Source organism: Thunnus thynnus, chromosome 9, assembly GCF_963924715.1.
Source record: "Thunnus thynnus chromosome 9, fThuThy2.1, whole genome shotgun sequence".
Classification (NCBI taxonomy): Eukaryota; Metazoa; Chordata; class Actinopteri; order Scombriformes; family Scombridae; genus Thunnus; species Thunnus thynnus.
Window position 1 is genome coordinate 8,697,708 of NC_089525.1, and position 17,948 is coordinate 8,715,655.

The 17,948-nt window shown below is 40.5% G+C and overlaps 1 protein-coding gene across 3 annotated transcripts in view; it reads right to left on the bottom strand.

Moving 5' to 3' along the window:
- Positions 1–17,948, bottom strand: part of psd2 (pleckstrin and Sec7 domain containing 2) — a 34,159-nt gene that overhangs the window by 4,175 nt on the left and 12,036 nt on the right. Inside the window, exons 1-10 of one of the 3 annotated variants that reach the window (XM_067598650.1) lie at positions 10,120–10,461; positions 5,588–5,785; positions 5,192–5,272; positions 4,069–4,217; positions 3,703–3,761; positions 2,161–2,250; positions 1,936–1,979; positions 1,618–1,808; positions 1,421–1,491; positions 728–885 (exon numbers count right to left, since the gene is read on the bottom strand). In XM_067598650.1, the coding sequence (XP_067454751.1) occupies positions 728–885; positions 1,421–1,491; positions 1,618–1,808; positions 1,936–1,979; positions 2,161–2,250; positions 3,703–3,761; positions 4,069–4,217; positions 5,192–5,272; positions 5,588–5,785; positions 10,120–10,169 (1,091 nt within the window). In that variant the 5' untranslated portion in view covers positions 10,170–10,461. Of the gene's footprint in view, positions 1–727; positions 886–1,420; positions 1,492–1,617; positions 1,809–1,935; positions 1,980–2,160; positions 2,251–3,702; positions 3,762–4,068; positions 4,218–5,191; positions 5,273–5,587; positions 5,786–10,119; positions 10,462–17,948 lie in introns of those variants that run through there. The other 2 variants (XM_067598649.1, XM_067598647.1) reach the window with 2 other exon arrangements.

Consider the following 17,948-nt stretch of genomic DNA (forward strand, 5'->3'; position numbering starts at 1 on the left):
CAATTCACAGAAGCTAATTTAAGAATTTCTGACTCATATCAACCATTAATTTGACATTGTGAGCGACAGTCTAATTGTTTTAAATCTACATGGTTTTTTAGTGAAGAATCTGTTTTTTAAACTTTTATTTTGGTTGTTGCCTGTTCACAGCAGTACAGTACTGCTTCAATATGACGAACCCTCCAAACAGATGAGAGGAGGGTGCATGACCTTCAAAGGGAGTTTGACTCATACTCTGCAACTTACAAGTTAGTTTATACAAAAATGACAAATCTTTTACACATCACTGAAATATTTTTGATGTCAACACGAGGATAGATTTATCCTGTTGATGCAAAATAAATTTCATTGTGTGAGAATTAAAATGAAGCATCACAATCACGAATGTCCATTTAATTGTCTAATTATCAGCGTCTAGGGGAAAGTATTTTGCTAACTTTTTGCATTAAACAAAATTTATTTCCAAATTACAAAGTACTTTAATAACTTTAAGAGACACATAATATAGAGACAATTTATCATCAGTATCTGTTTTAACACCTGCATATCTTGTTCAGGACATTATTACAAGACCGTCTGCGGACAAATGCCACAAAAGGAAAAAGGGTGATAAAATTTAAAAACATATCTGTATTAAGGGAAAAAATCCACTGTATTAGTCTTAATTTCTGTACTTTTGAGTGTATTTTTTTTCTAATGTAATGGAAAATTGACTAGGGTGACTCACGGGGCCTGCAGCAGAAAGACTCTCCAATCTGAGGTTTTGAGCTTCAGTACATTGGCTCTCTTGCTGTAGTCGGTGGCACGAGTGGCTAAAGCGTGGTGGATCCGCACTGCGTTCTTCAGGTCCACCTCTGAAATGTCGGCGTCAGGCTTGTACTCATCCTGGGTGAGTAACGAAAGAAAAAGGCACAAAGGAATTGCAGGTCATATGTTTGGAAGTTGTCGTGTCTCAGTCAATTTAATAATTTCGAAAATGTCTAAATTGAGGTGGACACTCAAGGGCAACTTCACCCTGAGGTACAGTCCTGATTTAATGATATATAAAGATTAAAAAAAGATAACTCTTTTATACAAATATCAATACTAACATCATCAGGTGAAAATATTACATAGCTTATGACAGAAGTACAAGCGAATTCATTTCATTAAGATTACACATTAACCTTACATGTGGTCAGTGCAGCCTTCCTCCCAGCAGGGGGAGACAAACATGCACCACAGTAGCAATGCCTCATTTCCTCTCTTAATGCTCTCTCTATCTCACTCTGTCTCAAGCACACACATACACACAAGCACACACACACACACACGCATGCAGAGCAGAGCAGAGCAGCTAGCAGCAACCACCACCACCGCAGTGACAGCCGTGGTGGATGTGTGTTTCTATGGCAACAGAGCAGAGGGCGAGATGCGGTACCTTCTGGAGATACAAGATCATCCCCTTCAGAACCGCATAGAACTTCTTCCAACCACGGCGACCCCTCGGTGCTGGAAGAGAGAGAGAAAAAAAAAAACAACTTTTCTTTCACATTTTTATTTACAATAACTGATAAAGATTTTGGTAACTTCAGTCAAACATAAACCTGCGTGTGAGTTTGTGTACGTGTCACTCACTGCGTTTGCCGTCCATGTCGGCGTGGCTCTTGCGGGTCAGCACTCCGTGTTTGTAGGTGACGGCATTAAGGAGGATGGGGATGGCGATGAAAGGGTTACTGCCGTCCGTTACCCTGGCAACACGTTTACTCCCGCCCTCACACTGCTCCTCCACTAGCTCTGACAGACTCTTCCTCAGCTCCTCCTCCTCACTGCACACACGAACACACACACACATTCAGATTAACCTGAGCAGCACGTATTCAAGTGTACTTACTTCTAAAAAACTTGCATACCCCAAATACTTTTCCTATTGATCAACACAAAATGCATACTCACACTGCCCACTCGAGCTTCTCATTCTTGATTGAGTTATACAGGACCTGTGTTGGCAGGGCAGTAACAGAGAAATTGTAAAGATCTTTTTTGAGGTATTTTCATTTGACTATAGGGTTGAAATGTGAAGACAAAACTTCATTCTGACATTAAGACAAAATAAAGAGCACAATGGCAAAACAGTAGGAATTTTGTGGTAGCTGTACTCTCTCAGGAGCAGATCAGTACCTTTAATAAGTCTTTGGGGAAGTCTTTGCCATTGTTGAGGCCATCTAGATTACTGATAAACTGTTGGCATGACATCTTCTTTCCAATGTTCTGAGGAGAGGAGAACAAACCGACACACACAGGAAAAAACAACAAAACAATCAGCTCAAGTTTAACAGAAAATTTCACCTTTCTAAAATATTTTGTATTTATTTTTCTGTATTTGTGTGAAGCCAAATTTGTGAGTCTTGCTTAGCTCAGTATCAATACAAGTTGACACCTCTAAAATAGCTGATGATTTCAGACCCTTTTCATCAGCTCCAACCTTGTGTAACTGTCCACTGGGTGGCAATGTAATGCTGCTGAAGATGTGCAGGTAGTGGTAGAGATACTGGGTCTCCATATATGAGCTGATCAAGTATCATCTTACAGAACCTTTCCCACTGTTTAACCTCCTGAGCATCATTGGAGGAGGAAAACATTGGTGTGATGGTGCCAATTTCTGCCTGATTGAAGCTTGTAACCTGAGATGTGGAACTATAACTAATTTGACTCAACACTGTTACAAAAAAATCGATAGTTTCCAGTTTGTCATCATGAAAACATAACATGGTGTTATTCACTATTTAGATAACAAATTAATTTACACTTTTATGCAATGCCAGACAGTTATTAAGTTAAAGTTCTTTAAAGAAGGAATTGTATAGCCTACCCTAAAATGAATCTGATGTTCACTTTGTTTCAATTTGAACTGTAATTTAGATACACTAAATTACTGCACAGGAAAAAAAAGAGCAGATTTTTTTCTCACTGCTAAAACCAATACTGCATCTTATTTGAAGTAGAATAAATACTAGTCAAAATAATGTGCCAACCATTTCTTAGTAAACAATATTATTATATAGCAGCCAAATTTTGTGTCACTGAATAACAATGATTAAAAATGCATATATCACTGTGGGTGCATCCCTTTATTAGGAGTCTAAAATGACATATATTCTGAAAGTCTGACCGAAATTATGTTGACAAAAGAAGAAACAGATGTTAATGAGGAACAGGGCTCTCATCTTAGTCCTATAAGTATACTTACCACCTGCAGGGGCAGAGAGAGACCAGAGGACCAGATGTGGTTAGCGGGGGAAGGATTTGAAAGGGAGGAAAAGGAATTGAAAAGAGAGAAAGAATATTAGTCACAGGAGGGATATTCACTACAAGTGTTTTTAGCAGGGACTGAGTGGAGTTGAGCAGCGGGGTCAAGGAAAAGGCAAAAGCACAGGGCCTAGGATACTGATTGTGTTATGTGACCCAGACCACAGTGCTCCAGTTTAAAAGTGAACAGATGAGACTATTCGAGGAGAGGCGAGACAGAAACAGGTCAGAAAGTAGGCTGGGGAGGAGAGAGAGACAAAGAAAGGAAAAAGAAATACTGTAGATTGAAAATAGGATGAAAATGGAGACGTGCCATTCCTAGCAAAGGCCTGTGTTTATGGTTTGTTTTCCAACTATGCAGGAAGATTAGAGGACTGGGACTCCAGCAGTACTGGTGTCATAGAGAGTACATACATGTCCATGTAGATCAGTGTTGAGCAGCATAAGGGCGCAGGTTAATGTGTGGGCTCCATCTGCAATGGGACAATACACAAGGCTGAGGTCAGCTAAATGTCATATCACTCCTCTGCGTTTCCTTATCATAAACATAGACACAAATCCAAAATCAATCCAAAGTCCTTGTTATCACTGAAAGCCTACATGCTAAAATAATCTTAGCTGCTCCTGTATTTACATTTATGACGCTCATATTTGAAGGTCTATGCAAATAGCTCTAGCTTTAGCACTACTGTAGATATGTTTGATCATATATGAAAATCAGCAATAGTTTATTCAGATATTTTACAGTGAGTTATTTTGTACAATTCGGTTCCTCATTACCATCTTTTTCAGCATCATCATCGTCATGGCTCTGACCTTCAGAGGTTGGCGTTTGTGGGTTGCAGTGGCAGAAGCGTCTTGAGAAATGTACAAGCACCCTTTCTCTCTCTTGAGTTTCCCCCATAAGCGGAAAGGCCTTTAAAAAGTTCCTGTCACACATAAATGACAAGGTCAACGGGAGGTCACATGTTTCCTTGTGATGCATCTCTGCAAAATTTCATCAGAGATTTCATCACTCCCGGCAGTAAATAGAATTTGCGTGGGAATGCAGCTGACAGCTTTCACTGAAACACTCTGAAATATTTGTGAAACATAGAACAGCTTGATTTCTAAAATTTGGCCAAGCATTGATGCATACTGTAGTATAGCTCAATAAGGACTGACTGTGTCATCTTTCTGTCTCGGTGTGTATGTTCTGACGTGGAGAACATTTTTAAACTGCGGATAAATGGATTTTATTTTCAAACTGTACGTTAGAATCAACAGGCTTCATTCTACTTTTAATACTGTACATTTTAAGTGAAACTATGTTGTACAGCTGAAACAATTAGTCTATGAATCCATTAGTTAATCAACAAAGATAACACACAAATATTTTGATAATCAATTAATCAGTTTAGTCATTTTTTTCAAGCAAAAGCACTAAATATCCACTCATTCCAACTTTAACTACAGTGACTAAACAATTTAGATTTATACACTATGTTGAAACAGTTTCTTCCAGACATGGACTACTACCATGGCTGACTTTAGTAAGACTTTAGTAAGACCTGGTGAGAGATTGAACTGACATACAGTAATCCAATCTGAATCACCAAGATCCAAACAATATCCAAAGTAACACAGGACCTTACATATGTGACATGTTACTTTATAACAACAGTATGCAAATCGGGCGCCAGTCTGAAGTGCACTCATGAGGCCTCTTAGCTGAGGACCAGGGGCTGAAGGCAGCAACATGACAGCTACACCGGCTAACTGTACTCAACATGACAGCTTCATTAGCTCAAAGCTAATGTCTTGTGAAGAGGCAATGTGAGGAATATACATACACACACACACACACGTGTTCTAACATCTACCATCACACACTCATCTCTTCAAAGTGCTGACTGTGCATTACCTCAGGGCTCGATCCAGCGACAGGCCGGAGAAATCAAAAAAACTCAGGTACTCTGATGCCACCAACTGGCTGAATTCATTACTGCAGAGAGACAGAAAGACGGAGCATCAGCACATCAACGTGGCACTGAAGAGGAATGAATGTGTTATATAAATGTTGTCTTCATGCCACTGTATTAGAGAAGCCTCCTCTAGACAACTGTATAATATTTTTTGTAGCTTTAAGTAATCTTGAGCTGATGTGACTGATTATGTGTTATGTGGATCAGTGTGTACATTATGTCTACATAGTGTACATGTTAGAATATGAAGTAGCTGTGTCAACATGTTTTCCTCGGTTTCTGGTGATTTATCAGTCCATCAGCCAGTGTGTGTGACTGTGTGTCTGCGTGCTCACTTCTTGCCCAGGTGTCTGGCTACATCACAGCGCTTGAAGCCCTCGAGGTGATAGAGGCGTTTGGCCAGCCTCTTGGCGGCCTCACAGTCGGCTCGACAGCCATTGGCCAAAGTGTCGGTGCTGCCGCGCTCCAAACGCTCCAGACTGCCCAAATCGCACTCCTCTGAGTCAGACAGCACGTCTGTGAGGTTTGCATCGCTGGGGAGGAGAACATACACACAAAAACAGACACACACACAAACACACAAACAGGCAGGTGCCCAGGTTAATGAATGGAACACATGTCCATCGCTACATGCCCACTCACTTAAAACAAGACAGGGGGAAAATGAGCTGCTGAGCATAAAACTCAATTACATAAACATATGTTCACATACACACAAACAAAAGTCAAATGATGTTTAAATGACTTGTTTTGACACTGACCCAGTTTCTCTGTCACTTAATGTCCTACTTTAATGCAGTGGCTCTGAAGGCTGCTTATAAAGCTGAAGCAGATTTCACCTGCCCCAATCTCTTCCAAAAAGCTCCACTAATCTCAGACCACTAACATAATTTGAATTCAAGTACTGTAATATAAAAACTAATACCTCAGGTTTATTCTTCACCTCCTCCATTTCAGGCAAATGTACTATAGCTTAAAAGTTAGGAAAGTTTTATTTTGTGAAGGTCCTTGAAGTAGTAGTGAACAAGTAATGTTCTCTTTGGCCTCAATAACTCCCATCAACCTGCCCTCAAGCAAAAAACACCCAACCTGCAACTCAACCAGTAAACTGTCTATCTCATACTTGTCTATCACTGAGCTGTCTACCCCAGCTGTGAATGGGTGTAACTGCGTGACTATTACGCAGGGTGTTTCTTCTGAGGACTGAATGTACTCATATACCCCTGCAGGAGTAGTTAAGGTTAAGAAAAACATCAAATCAGCTGCCAAGCAGTTGAAGACACGAGAGCAAACACGCACAAGCTTCCATTGCTCAGTAATGACTTGCATAGTCATTACTGTCATATTAATGACAGATGTTCCCAAACACAACATTCCCTTTTTTAAAGTTATAATCTCTCACTTTGACACATTTGATGCATTGTCTCAAACTGAAGTGTCTTGAAAAGTTGTTCAACTACACTGCTTTATAAATTATGGTGATCATTATGAAACAAACATCCAACCAGGCTCTTTTCTTCTTCATTAGATTTCAACTAACTGCCCTCTATTGTTATTTACAAGCCTCTTTTAACACCAGCGGAAAGAATTTTCAAACCACTTGCAATGCTCTTGAGTAAGAATAATGTTTGCAGAATCAATAACAGCTTACACAACTGCTTAAATCTCAGTTCAAACTAAGAAGAAAAGAATACGTGGAGACTTAACAAAGAGGAATAAGGCCAACACTGCTGACTACAATTGCAGTGTGTCGCTGAACAACAGGGTTGAAGGATTTGATGAACTGTCTAATCAAGCCGAGGCCTTTCACTTCCCAAAACTGTTCAAGTGTCATCAGGACAATGGGAAAAAAATCATTGAAGTGTATTAATTAATGCCCTGCTTTATTTATTTATGACTTACTGAGGTAAGATATTGAGCTGTATTGCACTGTATACATGGCAAACTGCTGCACAGTTAATCAATGACAAGTTAATTAGCCTTTTTATTGGACTTTAAATACTCAGTGCAGATGGATTGTTTCAGACTGGATTTGTTACTTCAACTAGTGATGCCTCTTTTTTAAAACTTTATTGACATTTCTAATGAAAGATCATCCTGCACATCTTATTTACAATGTCTATAACACATTCATCCCACCAAACCAGTGGACATAAATCATCTAACATGCATACAAAATAGCACAACATTTAATAGAAAGGAACACACACATGAACTGCACATTGTTGTGGTATTTATTAACAAATCAAACCTAAACACCATGCTGTCTCCTTGCCATTTCTCGAGATAGAGTTCACATTCACCTCCATCAGGCTAAATGGCATTTCCTCATTTCCTGTCTGTGTGCGCATCTGTGTGGCACCGTCAGCATTTGCCAGATGATTCAGTTTTTTTGCATAATCTGATCAGCCCAATTGCATTAGCCTCACAAATTCAATACATTACGCACTGTTGTCGTAAGGGATTTGCTGGTTACCATGGATACAGCGGAAGCCAAGTGTCCTGTGCTAGAAGAAGAAGAAGTAGTAGAGGCTGCCTATCACAAATTTGCTGTGAGGCACAAACTGCCATCATAAAGTACAGACTATTGCTGATACAATATAAGTACAGATAAATACAGACACAACAAACAATTTCCATAGCCAGGGGTCAAACCCCTGCCATCACATGCTGCCAACAGTAGCTGACTACACACTACACCCTGTCAGATGACCCCTACAAATGGCCTTGATTTCCCTGCTACAGGCAAGGTTACACTTCCCTGTCTTGACTGACTCATTAGGTTCTTTAGATTACTCCTTATCATGCCCCTGACCTTCGACCAATTTGCACTGGGAGACCCTACAAGGAGCTATTGCCCTCAACAACACAGCTCCCAGGGTCATGGGGACACATGAACCCATCCACCACAAGGGGGTGAGACAAGCAAAGTCCTCCAACTAATTGTGGCAGAGAATCACCACCCAGAATTAGATCGCAGATGCTATCGGCTGAAATTCGTTTCGTTTGCAGGGTGTCTGGGCTTGTCCTCGGGGACAGGGTGGGTAGCCTGTATATCCGGGAGGAGTGAAACCAATGGAACGCTGTTGTTGTGTTAAGAGGGAGCTAGTTGAGGTGGTTTGGGGATCTGATTGAGATGCTTCCTGTACAGCTCTCTCTGGAGGTACTCTGAACATGTTCAATAGGGACAACACCCCTCAGCAGACCCCGCTTATGTATCCCGCCAAAACCTGGGATCACCTTGAGATCTCCCTTGAGACCCAGACAAGTGCTTTAAAATTGAAAAATGGATGGATGGGTATATACATATTATGCAAATGCCTGCAAACACATGTCCACACACACACACACACAGACAGACAGACACAGACACAGACACACATATAGACAGACAGACACACACACACATATAGACAGACAGACACACACACACATACACAAATGGACTCTCACAATAAAATGCGTCTGTGGTAAACCATCAATACAATATCTAGCTGTGTGTTTGCAGTGAAATTGCTTTCGCTTGTCTGACCATATTAATTCACTCGACTCAGAGAGACCTCATAAATCATTCACAGCTCATATCAGTCATAGGGCTAAAATGATGCCGGGCTACCCTGATGCAATGCCGTCTGGCAATAATAGAACCAATACACACACAAACACAGAATAAGAGTGAGAGAGAGACAATACGAAGTGTCAGATATCTAGTGCAGGCCCTTTGTGCCAAGATATTTGGCGCTACTCTGGGCCAAGTGGCACACAGTAAACCTATTTGTCTATCTAAAAGGCACAGTTCTGTATCCTCAGGCCACACATAGTCACTGTAACCACCACTCTGGGCGTGTGTGTGTGTGTGTGTGTGTATGTGTGTGTCAGCCAGAGAGAGATAAAAAAGCATGATGGTGCATGCCAGTGACTCACGTTAATCTCTTTGGTTGTGCTCCCGTACCCACACCTATAAGGTGTGTCTGCATGCAAGTTGTGTGTGTGGGTGGGGATGTGTGTGTGTGAGGTGGGGGGGGGCAGGTAGGGGTCTAAGTGGCATCTTCTATGAAGGTAATCAACAATTATGGGATTATAAAATTCTGTGAGTTTTCTTTCATTTTTGTTTACATTCATCGATGGTTAGCTGACATACACAAACAAGAGAAAGACACATAGAAAAGCTCTTTATGTGTGTTTGTGTGTCAGCCAGGTCATCTGCCGGGGCTTGTAGATACAATCTCTGCAAAAAAACCAGACTCTTGCAATATTCGACTCACTGTATGAATGTGAAACAAAAGCACCTACAGCCATTACTACACATTTTGTTTTTCTGAGCATTATTGACAGCAGTGGGTCATCAGCTGAGGCCATGATGGGTAAAGAGTCGGCTCATATTGATTTTGCAAAAATGCTGGTCACAGTTCAAAGTACAAGTCAGTCAGTTTAGAGAAATTAGGCATCAATAAAATACACTACAAGTAAAAGTTCTCATTTAATATATTATATTATCTGATGGTAGACCAATGAAAAATAACTATAGTAATCTATTTTATTATTTATTTTAAGTAGAAATATTGTTAAAGATGTTTTGTTCTCTATAAGCTCATTCTATTGATTGGCAGACACTTGGATCCCCTATAGCAATACAACATGAACATGAGATTGAAAAATACCGTTAACCTCTCTCCAAATGTAGAGCCATAGTTTGATCCCTAAAGGATTAATATATTAGTACCACAGTGATTTTTCGTCAGTAAACTTACACTACAGCTACCTCACTATTTCCATTTGCCACGCAGCATAATGTTAATGTTCCCACCCATTCGCACGTAAAAAAAACCTCCAAACCTCACAGGTCTGAGGAAAATATCAAACTTACAGGAGCTGCAGCAAAAAGTCGAAGTGAACATCATATTCCTCTTTCCACATCGTCTCTCGGATCTTGGTAATCAGCGGTTAAAGGCGCGCTACGGTCCGTCCGCCTCATCATCCAGTAGTCGGTAAAATCTGCATCGGCCCGGTTTGTTATTTAACTCCAAGCCAAATCAGATTCTTCGTGTACCTCAGCGGAAGTCAGCTCATATATTCTAATTATAGCCTGCTCTGAGAAGATCAATTAGCCTGTTGCGTTATTCCAGTGGTGTCAACAGGCAGTGAACGTGTTTAGAGTTTTTCCTTGAAGTTTCTTGGCTGTCTGAGCGCACCACAGAGGAGAGGATGTTGGGGGCGGAGCAAACTGACTGGAGAGACTTTTCCTGATGAATTGGCTGTTCCTAGTGGTGGCTTTACAATGGCTCTATGTGTCCCAGCCAACACAACTTCCTCTGCATTAAAGTGAAGGGCTGTGAGCCAGCAGATCAGTTCAATACCAGCGGGACGTCCTGTATTTGGACTCTCAAAGTTCACTCAGCAGGCTGCTTTCCAGCGTGTAGTCATTGCATGTGGTTATTTCTGTACATTCCTCCAGTGTATTGCTTCAATATGGCTCAAGAACCACAGATGCAAGGCAGAGTAAAGCCACTTAACTTTTTTTTAAAAGTGGTGAACCCTATTTCGCAAGAGTTTACCACTGATTTGGAAAAATAATCTATTTTTAATGTAAAATGAGGATGTTGTGTGATAGAGAAAGATGTAAAGAAGGATAAATGTACAGTATTTCCTTTATTAAGGACTACTAGACTAGAGGTTATTATGTACTTATGTAAATAATGTACAGTAAGTTAAGAGTACACACACATATATTGATTTTTATGAAGCTGACACATCCCTGCATGTTAACCTCAGAATCTAAATCCCTCCTTCCTCTTTCTAATTTGGTGGGAAAAAAGAACAATAGAAAAGGCAGATGACAGACAGGTCAAAAGTACAACATTTGTGGGATGAGATGGAAGATGAGAATAGAGACAAAACCCTGGTGGAAGTTTGACTGGTATTTGCACAGACCAGCATGAACAGATTCACTGCTACCTGGTTTAAACCGAGGTCAGCAGACGACAACTACTCAGAAATTCAGTCAGCTCTGGGAAAAGAATACTTTTTTTGGACCAAGCAGACGCCGCTGAACACTGGTCACACGTCAGTTTGTGAGCAGCGTACTACCATGACTCATGGATATCCTTTGTCATTTGCACATCATGGAGTTTTCACAGACAGCAGTTTATATAAACCTGTTGCAACACAGATGTGATCTTCTCATGGCAGCGAACACAGAGGAACAACTGATTCTGAGTTTTGAACAGTCAGCCTTTGAAGGAGCAGGATGTAAGTGCCCCTCAGTAACATATGCAGCCTATTAGAATGAGTCCTTCCCGTAGACAGGACATACCACCAAAGTTAAAGTCAAAAAGCAGAAGAGGACATTTTACAGATATGATTCATCTAGGTGTGTCCTGGACACCAATAAACTCATCACAGAAGGCCAAAGGCCGAACAAGACAATTAATTACAGCATCAACCATATTTACATCAATCCATAATGGAAAGGTTAAAAGTGCTTGATAGTGATTATGTAATCAACCACACCTTTAAGTCCAAATGTTTCTAATCTATATAATAGATGATTGCTGAGCTTACTTTTTATTGAGTGAAAGTGGAAAAGTTGACAGACTGTTCATTAGTTTCTTCTTAATCAATGTAAAGTTGTTTTCAAGAGGCAGTCTGTTAAAAAATGTCCCTCTTTAGAGCTTGATCAGTACTTTAACCCACTGGAAGACTCAAACCCAGTAACTTAAAGTCCCCCTCTACTCAAAAATGTGTTTTTCTTCTTCTTAATTCATTTGGGTGTTTGAGCCTCAATGTGAAGAATGATGTATGTGTGAAAAAGTCTGAGTTTAAGGCGTGAACCTACCAGCGCAATTTGTGACATCACAACTAGTATTTTTAAATGAGGAAGAAGGAGGAGATGTCTGAGGAATTTAACAAGTTATTGAGCAATTGATTGAGGTATTGAGGGAGGGGTTCTTTAATGATTAATTCAACTAATTTAGGAAAGGAGTGAATTAACTTCAAATTTCAAATTGTTTGGTTTTGTGATTTTATTATTGCAATCTTGTTACTGCAATATCTATAGCCACTACCATCCACTAGTGATGTCAAAAATGAATGTCTACAAACGTAAAACATATTACATTATAACATATTTTTAAATGTACAATAGAGTCTATTGTAGAATCTACAGACTTAATGTGAATTTGATTACGTAATGCTAACTAAATTATTGTATCTTGAATTTTTTTCCTTTAACATTAAAGAAAGAAAGAAGATTCCAAGAGATTATATTATTATTGTTAAAATGAGCAAACATATTTCCCACATGATCCTGAGATGTTAAGACAAGAAACATATAACATGTAGAAAATCTTACTAAACCCAGTATCACTTAGCTCACGAACCCCAAAATAAATACTCAACAGGCCTTTTTCACAGCAGACTTTTTGACTTGTCATAGCAGGAAAAGCACAGGTGTTACTAATAACATGAATAATGTTATATTCTATTATAGTCCATTATATTCAGACAATGTGACAGTGAGCCAGCATGCATGATATGAGAACCCTGAAACTGAAGACACTAGATGGAATTCAGCCATCATTGTTATTAATTACTTTATTATGTATTATTAAAGGCTATAACTTTCAACCAGATAACAATAATCTCATTAAATGTTATCTCTTACTTCACCGCACTGGCAACAATATTGTAATTTGGTTTCTTTCTCTCTCACACACACACACACACACACACACTCACTCACTCACACACACACACACCAACACAAGACACATACTTTGTGGCAGACAATGGACAATGGTGACCTCTTTCGGCTGGGTGAGACTAATTGTGGTCAGGTGTGAGATTGTGTTTGGTAAAAGACTGAGCTACAGAATAACGTCTGCCTTAAAATCAGCTACAGATTCAAACAGGGGAACGGAAAATGCCAAAAAACAGTCACAAATGTTTTGTAGAGTCTGGCTCGACTTCCACTCAACACATATAGGAAGTGTTGACAGACGCCTCAGAGGAGAGAAGCCTGTGCTAAGAAGAACCTCCTTCCGCCAAAACAGTCATTGGTACAGTAAGACTGTGAGATGTGTCATAAAACATAGAGTCGAGCTATAAATAGACGGGGGATAAATCTGTCGGTGCTGAAATGATTCAGTTAGTGTGGTGAGAGGGTGAAAAAGAGAATTTGTGTGTGTGTGTGTGTGTCCATATCACTGGCTGAGTGAGAGCCAGGAAAGGATAATCTGCAGGATGTTTCAGCAGCGCTATAGAACTACGCTAAGGGTTTTATTCCCAAAGTGACATCCTGAAAGATGCGTGTGTGTGTGTGTGTGTAAGAGAGAAACACAGAGAGAGAGGTAGATTCAGAATGTGAATGATAGATATGATGAGCTCCCATATCTGTGTCACTGAGTGAGCATTAGGATGTACGAGCATTGTGCACATTTTTGTTTACGCATGCATGCTGCTGGCCCCTGTCCCTTTTATGTATGTGTGGGTTTCTGCGTTTGACAGTGTATATGAAAGAGATTAGACCACAAGGCAGAGCTGCTTCTCTGATATGGAAACAACTGCGCCGGCTTTTATCTGCTCTGCTTGGGTTTAGATCTGGTAGGCTCGCGAGCTGGGGGGGGGGGGGGGGGGCGCACACACACTCACAGCATGTTTCCTCACACGGGTACACACACACGGGTACATGCATGCAAATGTGCAGAAACAGATACTGCATGCATGCATGAAAGTACAGACACACATACTTCCAATGCCATGACATTTGTATATTAGTTTGTGCTTTGATGTGTTTCTGTGCATAATGGTTTATAGTGGTGTATCCATGACCACGTGTTTCCTTTCTCTTAAGCGTTTCACTCTCAGTGTGTGTGTGTGTGTATGTGTGTGTACTTGTTTGTGTGCATGGACAGAAACTACACAAGTCACATTATCACATAAGCATTCAACTGGTTGGCTCCATCGTGTAGATCTAGCTGTGTAGTAGTAAGCTGCTAGACAGACAGATAGAATGTGTTTTCCTAGTGGTTTTAGCAGCATCTGTGGATTAAGGTTAAGCTTCAACCTCAGTGACGATTCCCGGAGGGCACAAAGGGCCACAACTCATGTAAATTAACACACTGACTGACTAACTAAGCATGTGACAATGTGATTGACAGTCTAATCTAAAACACTAGCTGCCAACTGACTGACAAATAAACTATGTGATGAACTGACTGAAATGCCTGAAAACTAACGAGCCGCTTTGCTGACTAAAACGCTGGCACTAGAGCATCACTGACTGTTTCAAAGGAACCCTTCACTTCTTATTTCCACGTGTTGGATGGCCTGTCTACAACATCTGCAATACTTGCCAGTGTTTTGTGTATCCCTGTAGCCAGCTGTCTACTTTATTTCCTTCATGTATGATGTCAGAGTAATCAGTAGTAGCAGGAAGACGATCTACAGGGAGAGTTTGGCTGAGGTAAGATTAGGTTTCTTCTCTCCGCCTGGGGCGTTATCAAAGCTCTGCCGGTTATGAGAGTTGAAGCCCGAATTTTGGACAATGTGTGCACTAGGACTGTAAAAAGACACTGATGCAAGTCGTCAAAGCCATCTGAATTGATTTGAAAATTATGAATCGATGTAAATCATTATGATTCATTTTGCATGCATGAAGGGCATGTTAGACATGTGTACTGTACAACTGATTTATGAATCACTAAAACTACATTTCTGCAGCATTTTTAGGCACATATAGTGATCCAGCTGCTTCACACCACTTTCCAATTTTTACTTGAAAAGAAACTTTCTGTCTCTTTACTGTATGTGTACTCTGTACCCTCACCAGTTACAAACACTGTCTTGCAGGTAAACTACCGACCGTCATTTATCAGTATATCCAGTAAAGGATTGGCTTGCAAAGGTAATAGCCAACCAAAGCCAACAAGTGATACATAGGAAATGCAGCGTAGAAATGATTGCATAGCAGTAAAGATAGAAGCAAAAAAAAAAACAAAAAAAAAACATTATTTTTAAATTCTGGATGACAGGAAATCTCATGGACTGACTGACCCATAAAACAATTAAATGTCAGCCAAGTTGACTGACTGACTGCCATGTTTATCCATTTCTTTGCAGCTGCTCTGTCCTGCAGTGAAAAAGACTAGTTGTCCATGACACCCGGGGTGCCAAAATGCATAACTGTGCCAATTCTGTGGCTACCCACCGGGAAGAATGGAGGGAGGAAGAGGAGAGGAAAGGAATGGAAGATAAGAAGCAGCAGCAAGACAGCACTGCAGGGGAAATGGAAGAGGAGGTGATGCAAAGAAGAAATGAGGAGCACGGCGGGGGGCGACAGGAGATGAGATAAAGTGAGATAAGATGGATAAAGTGGAGAAATGAATAGAGAGGCAGGAGATGGAGCAAACAAAGAGATGGAGTGACAGTAAGAAAAAGAGATGAAAAAGGGAGAAACAGTAAAATGAATGAGATAATGGATGTTAATAGCAGACATTTGGATGAATAAAAGCCCAGTAGGCAGTTTATAACTTAATATTATTTTCCTTTGACCCAAACCTGTTTTAAAGATGCTGTGAATCAAAAAAAGCTTTTAAGATGAGAATTTCAAATCATAAAAGCCTGTTCTCCTATTCATCATCAGCTTTAAGAGTCCATTCACACACAAAAAAACCTTCCACCAGTGGTAAGGTCTTTCAGTAACAGTAGTTTTAGGCAAAAGTTAGACAAAAGATCAACACAATGTAGTGTGTGTAGTACAATTTGACATTTCAATTTGACATTTCCATCTAATAAAGATCTTTGTCAGGCATGGTCAAATAATATAATTGATAGTATTTTAAGCCATTCTGCTACAAGCTACTTCAACCTCAACTTAGCTGAAAAGCACTACTTTTAAAATTATGCATGTTCCCTTAGAGAATGTTACAGCAAATCAAACTTTGGCTGCGCTATAACCGTGATTTTGTCACAATAATGCATTTACCTCCATTGACTTAGAATTGCTAATGCTTGCGACACCTCCCTTTAATATTTCAAAAGCTAAAGTTGAATGGACATCAAGGACTTGTAGATGATAAATAAGATACTGTGAGTGTCTTTAAAATGTAAACTATCCCTTTAAAACCGAGCAGCAGATGTATCCACTCTAGATTTAAGTGCTCAAATGTCTGGCAAGCTGGCTAGCATAGAAGAGCAATAATCACTCACTTACACACACACCCACACACACACACACACACCCACACACACACACACACCCACACGCACACACACACCCACACGCACACACACCCACACAAACACACACGCTAAGACCCTGCTGGGTAGAGGAAAGCTGAAGACGATGATGTCATGACATAAACAATAGCTCATTCAGCTTGGCGCTGGTGGTCAGGAAGCGAGTCCGTGCTTGAAGGACAACATCTGTAGACGGGTGGGAGAGAGAGAGAGAGAGAGAGGGAAAGAGAACTAGAGCCGACATCCAAAATCCTCGGTTCATCCTATAACTCATACTGAGCTGTGGAAGCACCAGGAGAGTCTGAGAACAAATCCCAGCAGTTAGCTGAGCAGATCATGTCGGAGGTCTGTGCATCTATTTGGCATTCCAGTCGGTTTGTAACTGTAGAAACTGTGGAGGGGGGGCGGTGCTGGAGAACAAGTCACTGGGATTGTATACTGGCAAACCAAACATGCCTATAGCCATAGTTCAGGTTACATGGCTTTTCCCATATGGTTCCTGTTACCACCTCCCCCTTCAGTGGCTCTCATCTGTCTTCCTCAACCCTCTTTAGTGCTATTAAGGTAATTAAAAGTAAGAAAGTAGTGTCAGCTGTTGTGGTCTGTGAAGATGATGGCAAGAGTGGATGAATTAGTGATAATAATGTAAATCTCTGCATCGTCATAAATATCATCTGGCTTTCTTGAGCTACACTGCTGCTATTCAGTTCATCTAAGTGTGTAATTATACTGACAAGCACCTTATACCTTATTTCCATACTGCTGCATACATCTCAAGTGTTAATCTCCCATATGAAACCACGACACAAGTCCTACAAATTCTGAGTACTGTCATACATTAAGCTCCAGGTCTGCTTCACACGCTTGCTGTCTGGATTTGCCATGCTCTCAGTCACTACCAACAGGGAAAAGGGGTATTTCATTTTAAATGCAACAATTTCTGCTTAAACAGTCCCACTGACTCCATAAAAATGTAAAAGCTCTCCTACTGCAACTTTGATTTTTAAAATGCTGCCTTTTTGTTTGCTTGTTGCTGTTTAATTCTGTTGTGAGAATGTAGCATTCACGCTGAAGTGCACAAATCTATCCAACCGTGCACAATAGTTTCCATTCTCTCCGTTTCAAGAGATATGAAGACAAACCTAGATTTGTTACATGTGCTTTACGCTAGTTGGTTGGCTTGTTGGTAGGGTAGACTGACAAGCATTTGTTTATCAACTGAGTGTGTGTGTACGGACAAAATACTTCCTTTAGACCAACCAGTTACTCCATCCACACCCCCAATCAACCACCCTGCCCCCTCTCAAGGGCTCACAGCTGGGTCTCACCAGGCTCACGCCACCTGCTGGTTAAGCCAAGGTCACAGTGTATTCATTACATTTCAGGATTACAGTGGGATATCTACACAAAGCTCCCACTGACTGGCTGCTACTGGACGCACGCTGGAATCTGTCATCA